Source organism: Drosophila albomicans, chromosome 3 (genome assembly GCF_009650485.2).
Source record: "Drosophila albomicans strain 15112-1751.03 chromosome 3, ASM965048v2, whole genome shotgun sequence".
Taxonomy (NCBI): domain Eukaryota; kingdom Metazoa; phylum Arthropoda; class Insecta; order Diptera; family Drosophilidae; genus Drosophila; species Drosophila albomicans.
Window position 1 is genome coordinate 30,834,206 of NC_047629.2, and position 9,038 is coordinate 30,843,243.

General features: G+C 36.8%; 1 protein-coding gene across 9 annotated transcripts in view; it reads right to left on the reverse strand.

Moving 5' to 3' along the window:
* Nucleotides 1-8,606, reverse strand: part of LOC117571825 (guanine nucleotide exchange factor DBS) — a 41,858-nt gene extending 33,252 nt beyond the window's left edge. For 2 of the 9 annotated variants that reach the window (XM_052003940.1, XM_052003936.1), the window contains exons 1-5: nucleotides 8,115-8,604; nucleotides 662-1,211; nucleotides 514-604; nucleotides 220-453; nucleotides 12-161 (exon numbers count right to left, since the gene is read on the reverse strand). In XM_052003940.1, coding sequence (XP_051859900.1) covers nucleotides 12-161; nucleotides 220-453; nucleotides 514-604; nucleotides 662-1,211; nucleotides 8,115-8,334 — 1,245 coding nt within the window. In that variant the 5' untranslated portion in view covers nucleotides 8,335-8,604. Of the gene's footprint in view, nucleotides 1-11; nucleotides 162-219; nucleotides 454-513; nucleotides 605-661; nucleotides 1,212-5,939; nucleotides 5,959-6,302; nucleotides 6,334-8,114 lie in introns of those variants that run through there. The other 7 variants (XM_052003939.1, XM_052003937.1, XM_034254195.2 and 4 more) reach the window with 6 other exon arrangements.
* Between the last annotated feature and the right edge of the window lie 432 nt (nucleotides 8,607-9,038).

Below are 9,038 nucleotides of genomic sequence, written 5' to 3' on the forward strand. Positions count from 1 at the left end.
TCTAAGATAACCTTTAGGCGTGCATAGTCGGCGCCCTGGTCTTCCAGTAGTTTTCTGGTTGCCTCCACCGAATTGGGAAATTCCGTGTCATGAATGGCCTGTATAAATACATCCAACTCAGCGGAGACCTGATGCGTCAGGCTGGAGAACTTTTCAAGTGACTGCAAGTAATAGATTCTTTTAGTGAATGAAAATACATTTATGTATTGAAGTGCTTACGATGCGCTGTTGAATCCACTCGTGATGCGAATAGATTAAAGAGCCACCCATGTCGGGAGTCAGTTGTGTGGCATCCACAAATTCATGAAGATCGGAGAGCGCTGAGCAAATGACCAGCCTGAAGCGATATTCATCCTTCGACGAGAACTTTGAGCTCACCTCAGAAATGGCCTTCTGAAAGAGACCCGAGGGTCGCAGCACATAGACCACATGGATAATGCCGGGGAAGTAGATCTGCAAATGCAAATATCAGTTAGAAAAGCTGAGCAAGAATAGTAAGGATCATTTAATCACCGATATGCGCTGCAAGGCTGTCTTCACCGATGTCCATCTGTCCTTGCGACGATCGATTATCAAATGGAAGCCGAGATCAGCATCTTGGAGGCTGAAAAACAGTTAAAGATTAAATATAGAAAGTATATAAAGGGTCATCTTCACTTACGATGGCACTGAACTAAGGTACAAAATGAGCTTCTGGTAGTCGGCCTCTTCCATCGCATTGAAGTTGTTGTTGTCGGGGAAGATGATCAGTGGACAACCTTCCTGGGAGCGACCGCCCGTAATGATGGCATGCTGCGGATGCAGCAAATCAGCCACATCGGCTATATTGAGCACTCCCTCGCCACTCATGGCTGCCGCCGCTTGAGCGGGACTAATGTGCTCCAGCAAAGAGTTGATCGGCTCGACGGGTCGTTGCGTGTTCAACGCTTCGGCGGCATAGGCAACACCTTGAGAGTTGACCGATGTTGTGGAATTGCTGCTGATCGTCGAGGTGGTGTGCTGTAGCAATCCTGTGCTGCGATTTGTGTGCGCCGGCGAATTGCTGAGTGATTGAAAGATCGCCGTCTGTATGGATGCTCCGCTGCTAACCGAGATCTGGGAGTCGATCATGTGATGGTTGATCAACTGCTGCTGCTGTTGTCGCTGCTGTGTCTGGGATGCACTCATCACAATAGCTTGGGACTCGGCCAGCGCAGTTTCCACATCGTTGTCTGTTGCCGGAAACGAAATAAGCCAAATCATATGCAATCATTAGCGTCTGCATTCATCTCTGGCCAACTCATAATTCAAATGCAGCAAAACATTTTCCAAAATCATCAAAATCATTTCAAATGTGGTGTGAAAACACCACACACATATAAGCACACACACAAGCACACTTTTTTATAAGCAATCTCATGCCGAGAGTATACAAAGCATGAATGATTATTATACACACTTGCCCCAATGTATTCATATCTGTGACTGTGTGTGAGTGAGTGTGAATGCACATATCTGCGAAGTGGTTATGGATGGTGCGTTTTGTTTTTAGCTTTGACCCATTTTAAAGCAGACGCAGCACTTGCTCAAGTCTATGCATCTCTCTTTCTTTTTTCTATCTCGCCTCTCTTTTTTTAACACAGCTCTTCTACAAAAGTATTTGCTATTCATTGAGCAAGAAGTAATGCTCGTAAACAGGTGTAGTAGTAGTACTTTCTTCAATTGCTGTCCGAGCAACCGCACTTGAGAGTTTATTGCAAAGAGCAGACTACAAACACCTGCCAAGGTTTTGTTCAACATATGCAATCTCAGCAGATACATGAATGAAGACACATTTCCGTGGAATGAGCAACAAATCAGAAGCACAAAACAAATCATGTACTATTTAACTATGTATTCCTTCCGCCTGCTAAATATATACAACAAAATCATTTAATTGACTTAACAACCCACCATTCTATTTGAATATACTTATGGCTAGACTTGGACTCTAGACTTTGAGGTAGTTACTGGATTTCATAGGCATCTTGGTGAAAAGTCAAGTGAGCTAGCAGACAATAAAACAATTACGTTGTGTCATTGTACTCTATCGGGAAAATCAATTGTTTGTATTAAATAAATATTATGATATTAGAATTTCGATTTCTAAAAAGATGAAAACTACTACAAGATAACTGAAATATTAAACAGAAGCACTTAATTACATTTGTCTTTTTAAAATTAATATCTTTTTCATTAATTTTGTGCCCTCTCCAATGATTATCCATTATTAAATATTGACCTTTTACTTAAACAAATATGAACATATTTCTTATTACTATCAGAAGCAAACTCCGTCGCCCCTTTTAAGGAACTCAAAACTATTAAATCAATATAATTTTCGAATAATTTATTTATTTAATTGCATGATTAATTGCACAAATAATTCTTATCTTTATCAAGGAAACTCCAGGGTCCCTTCTAAGGAACTATGTTAAAGATGTGAATCAGAATCAACAGTTGAGTCAATTTCGATGCGTCAGAGAAATTTTAAGCACGTTCTTGGATACAAATGCGTCAATATCATAAAGAACAATGCTTCACGTTGGTTAATCCCTTTTACAGATTTGGGTCATTTATTTAAAAAGTCACATCAATAAAAGGCATAAAATTTATCAGAGAAAAGTTATTGAATTATTTGAGAATTATAAATAAATGGTTTTATTTTTAAAGAAACATTCATTTTAAACCGATTCCTTTAATATGTATTTGTATATAGCCATTCTCTATATATTGTGCTAAAGACTTCGGTATTCCTTTGCTATCATTGTGTTTAACAAACACCCAATTGTCAGCTTTTACTTTAGTTGTCATTAAATATTTATGAGAATAGCCGAAATGTGTCAATTGAAATTTGTTTGTGATAGGCATCGATTCGAAGAATAATGCCTATTATCAATTGACAATCAATAAGAGGACATCGTCTGATAACTCATTCTATTTTGTAAGCGCTCAAATAAACAATATTGTATGATTCAGTGGGACAGTGCCTGCAGAATGTTATTGTTCCATTTTTGTATGTGTGTGCAAGCTTAACGTGAAATAACAATGTCGATTCTTATCACAAATAATTACAAGTTGATATCAAGCTCATTGACATACCATCGGGCAGACTTTCCTGGTTTCCCATAGTACCTGGCACCGCTGTGAATACGAATATGAATACTCGAATTGGGTATAACTAATTGCAAATGTATGTTTTTGGCTCGTAGAGACAGATAAGTGTGCATACGGTTTGCGAACGTGATTACGGGGCTGACACTACGGTCTATGTAAATAAATCACATGTGGTTACGGTTTGTCCGACTTTGAGTCCGACATATGGAAGCGTATGCGAAAAAAACACCTTAGGGTATTGAGTTCCCCGAATGAATGTCAGCTTCAACAACACAACACAACACAACGCATACACACAAACACCTATACATAAGTGTGTATGTATGGGAATGAGTAATAACACTTATGCGGCACTTTTTCCTCTATGTGTTTTCCGCGCCAACAACGACAACAAGAAAATAGAATCGCGTAACTGAAAAGCAGCGTATGCTGTTGACTCGACGGGTCTTTGGTACTGAGACCCAACACTCGCATCGTCATCATCATCAGCTGCTTCTGAGAGCACACACAGCGAGCGGTAGATAGATACTGTGAGAGGGAGAGAGTCAGAGAAAGAGAGTGCCCACTTGCGTAAGAGAATAACATTAACGTGTGGAGAGAAGAATTGGCCGATCGTTAGAATCCCATTTAATTTAAGACCAATGCAGAAAAGAAAGAAAGAAAAGGCCGCGCGTTTCTTCAGCTTTCTTCTGGTCTACGACTGTGAGTGCGACTGCAGTGCCAATTGGAGCAGCTGTTCACTCCACGATCACCACACAAAAAAGATACTCAGATACGAAAGTTAACTGAAAAGTTAAGTTCGCTTGACTGTCAACGATTCTAACGCTTCAATTAGATCATTTACACTCGTATATACAATACGTAGAACACTGAGTTTTGGTTCCGTTCCAAAGCGCAAGTTCCGCTAGTATAAATAAAAATACAATTAAAGTTGATGTCATAAATACTCGTAGAGTACTGTAACTATTCTCTATGGCATTTCCTCATATTTCATCTCTCGTTTTACTGAGTTCTAAACAAGCTTTTAAGAATTGCAGATAAGAGATCTTTGAAATGCTCTCACTAGATGGCGCCACCGCTACATGATAACTATAACTTTTCTATTGTTTAGCCGATTATAACCAAATTTTCAGATTAGATAAGGAATGGGATAATAATGCCTAGGCATAAACATATGTATATATACAGATTGCAAAACTTCTTTTATATAGAAATTATTAATAATATACTGTAAATATTGTATTGTTCAAATATTGGTAGTTATCTATGTGTAAGTCTATAAAATACAAAAGACTTAAGACAAGACTGAATTGTTTACTTAACCATAATACTATATTTAATCACAAGTATATTTGGCGCATAAGTACTACATAAAAGTGTAACGAGTTTAGTGAACTTTTACTTTTGTCGCTGAGGGCTGGCACACGTTTTGTAAAGAGTACTCTTGCAATTAAGTTAGTGCACTCCACAGCATTCACATTCTTTCTATAGTTTTATTCCTGGCAAATGAATTGAGGCCTCTATATATATATTCGTTTATATATTTAGAAGTACTCATTAAGAATTGACTCATCAGAATTTACTTTTAAAAAACGTACTAAAACTAATTATGTTTTCCTTGAAATAAAAGGCAACATATAAGTAGAGTGATACACTGAATTCCTATCATTAATATTATTAAGCAAAGGAAATTTGAGTAGAGTAATTTTAATTCGGATAATTTCAACCGCAATACTTTGACTTATTTTGTTTGGCATTAGCGAAAATTCGTAAACACATTAGTATTATATATATTAGAAATTATGTGAATGGAATTACGCCGACTAAGCAATACCCTGCACTCAATTTTTTAGGTCAACCTCATATGTTTCCATATATCAAAAGCGGTTTCCCCCATGCCATAATAATAATAACTCCCATTATGCAAATGAGGTAATTAAACGCTAGCGAAAATGCCTTCACTTATTATTATACAAATGTGATATGTATATTAAATAAAAGTTAATAAAAAATAAAAACGAAAAGCATAAAATCACAGTCACCTGTTTTAAGAGTTTTGTACGTGATTTCCGAGTAATTGCGGTAAACTTTGCCTCTACTCTTTAGTCATTATATTCGCTATTTGTCATTGTAAGCACAGCAAAGTATTGATATCGTATCGTATTATCACAATCCTACTATGTTTGGAATATTTTTATATATTCACTAATAATTATTCTACCCAACAATAATGCCGACACTCGAGTTGGGTGTTCGGAAATTGCCGGTAGACTGAAAAAGCAAACAATCAAAGTTCTCACATACATATGTATGTTATGTATGTATTGTGCACGTCAGTGTCCATATATTTGTATAGTGTGTTTCATAAGTAAATTGCATACCCCACAGAGCTGACAGTGGATAATGAATGTATTTATGCATACATACTTACATACAGATATAGCTATATACTATAGATTTTGTGCAAATGCGATTCGATTGTCAACGCAGCGATGTGAAATATTGGATCACCATCAAAGTTATTTATGGCAACAATAAATGTAACAGATGAGGCTTAACAGCAAAATCATTTAAGAGGTAATGTCCAAGTACAAACATCAAATGCTGCAGCTCATCTGCTAGACGAATTACATACTTGTATGTACATATGTGTGTATGTAAACACATTCACCAGCTGTTGGAGCACTGATAAATAATTAGCATCCGTTTGGCAATGACGACGATGCGAAGATGAAGTTACAACGCCCGCATACAGCATCCACACTCACACATTCACACGCTCACACTGATTGTGATACACATACACATTTTTGGAGCTGTTTGCTTTGTTTTGCAAAAAAAAGGGGGCGGAAATCCAAATTATAATCCGTATCAGCAGTCGCCAAACAAGATCACTTTTGAATCTTTTGTTAGTGCAAACAATAAATCGCAACTTAAAAAATGCGCGTTTGATACAAATGCGAACACAACAACAATTTGCAATAGCTGAGCATATTTATTTATGTACACAGCTGAGCACACACACGATCACAGCACTTCAGATTCTGCAACTACTTGAGAAGCAATTTCTTTGCATTGTATTATGATTCAATGGCATTTTTATAAATAATTATATAAACACTTCCATATATAGCGGATCTTGAAAACCACAAAATATATATCTTTACCGTGAACGCACCGGGTAGTATTGAAGGGAAGGACCGTCGATGGCACTGTCTATCGATGCATCGATGTTTTTCGAATTTATTAAAATATCGATTTATTTATGGCAAACATCGATTTGTTTTTTTTTTTCATACAAATATTAAAGTGCATTTATTATTGACTACATGAATATGAAATAATTGGTTTTCATAAATTTTATGAGCTATTTTATGAATCAAAAGTATTTCTTAAATATACATTTTAACGCAAAGAGATATACCAAAATACACCGATAATTGCCTCTAGGCAAGTATATTAGTATATTTTTACAAAGCGTATAAAGGCGCCTATTTTGAAATACAATTTTATTTTCGAGCTTTTTAACAAACCTACACCCGTCTAAAACATTTATTTTTTACTAACTATCAATAAATGTCTTTAGAAATTGTATTTATTTTTAAAACTATCAATGTTTGGTATGAGACACAACAAAAATGGTTATGTTGACGTCATGTATAACATTAACTGATATTAACGGCTGAAATTAACATCGATCAATATTTGAATAGACAAAGGCGGTTCCGTAGCGAAACTTTATTACAGTGGTGTCATAAATAACTGTGCATATAGGTCAAAACTTGACTTAAAAAACCTTTTTTATATAGTTTGCCAAAGAGCAAGAATATTTTAAGTATTAGTATATATTTATATTATTAGTTGCTTATGGCTACTTAAATGGTTTAAAAGTGGTTCATGAACTTGCAGATTCACATGAACGACCGTTATAATTTAAATGCAAGCTTAAACCAAGATAGTAAACCTATGTAAAAGTTAAGGTAAGCCTTTCTAGTGAACATAATTAGTTGGGAGACAATTTCTTAATAGTATTCAATGACATTATGAAGCGCAATATACTATTGTGCTTTTCCTGAATATAATTAAGAGACCAAGGGCACATGCATCGTAGTGTGTGCCATGTGGGCTTAAAAGAATGCAAAAGGCAGCAACAAATGACAATTGACGTTGCCGGTGATTAGCAATAAGCGTCGTCTACCCTAAATAGAATTGAAGCCCACTTGCAGTGCTACGTCAATTGCAATGGGGGTAACACTCTACAGCAGTTATGCCGATGTCAGTTTGTATTTCATATGGGCGCCCAATGAAGTGCAGCTAATTGAAAAGTGTCATATGCATTTCACATAAGCTACGGTCACAAGAGCACAAAGCAAAAGGTATTAGTTGCATCTTCATATGCAAACTTAGTTAAAGTTCTACGGCAAGGCAAACAATTCGCTTTACTAAGTTAAACGTTGGCACCTTTCGACAAGTATTAGTAATTTCCAACAAGACATGCTATGAAAAGCTTTAAGAGCTATCTTACACGATATCCTCAAAAGAATTGGGTGTGGTGTGGTATACTTAATTTATTTTGGTAGTTATAGAAAGTTCGTAGCTATCTTAATTATAAGGCACTTTAAAGAAAATTAATCAACTTTCATATCTAATAAATAAATAAATCGTAGTTGTTTTGCTAATATTATCAGTCTAGCTATTTGGCACCTTTTAATATCTAATATCTATTTTTATCGGAAATCCATTATTACTATCTAAAGTTTAGTCATTTCCTTATCAAATATTCGTAGCCTTACTCATGAGCATTGCACGAATGTCGAGAATAATGAGTTTAACCGTGACACCAAAGGAGTATGGAAAATCAATAGCGAGTTAACAATGCTGGAGTAGAAGGTCCTTGACGTGTTCGCATACAATACATGAATATGTGATTGTGTTTATGGGTGTGTGCGTGTGTGTGTAGACAATGTTTGTAGGCCTACCCGATAGCTCCGAAACGTCTAGGCAACTGGAGCGACTCTTGGTCTTTTGGAGCAATCGCTGCAAGGGCGCCTGGCGTTGTGGACTGCCGGACTGACCATTGTTGATGATATCGCTGCCACTGCCCCACTCGGCATCGATGGCCTTGGAGGCGCTGCGCTTGAAATGCTCCAGAAAGTGATCGATTTGCTTTTCTATAGAACTGGAGGGTGAGCTTTCCATTTTCACATGCACATTTTGAGAATCACTTCAAAATCTCAATTTTATCTTTCATTTATATTCCCATAAGGTTGGATTTTCACACTATTATTATTTTTATATGCATATATATTCTTGCGTGTTACTGCTGGCGTTTTTTCTTTGATTTAGGCACGCACAAAACAAAATTCACACAATTTTTTATCTCTACACTATTTTTTTTGGAAGTTGCACATTTTCTGGTGAGATGACTCAACCTTAACCGTCCTTCCGCGTCGCTCAGCAAGGACTGAGAGCACAACGGAGGTTGCTGCTGTCACTGTAACTGTTCAACTGAGCGTACACCGTTTACGGGTGGTGCTAACGCTTATATGATTCCAAAATGAGAGCGCGACCATGACGCCACAATGGCTGTCAAAGAGAGAGAGCCGGCAATTTGATTCGCTCTTCTTTCGCTGCTCTCTGTTGCTTTCCCACAAGCAAGCTTTGTTCGCACGTGCTGTTTTGTAAATTGTAGCAGTGACATGCGCAGTGTCGTATTTCTTACAGGTTAATATACATATGCACAGTCGTTATAAGATGCAGATTCAAACACATATTTAGCAAAAACAGCTGTGCACCAATTCAAAGTTGGCTAATTCACCACAGTTGTAAAATATACAAAACTAAAGTTTACCACAGCTTCAGATGTTGATATTTCGACAATAGATGGCGCCAGCAGTTTAGCT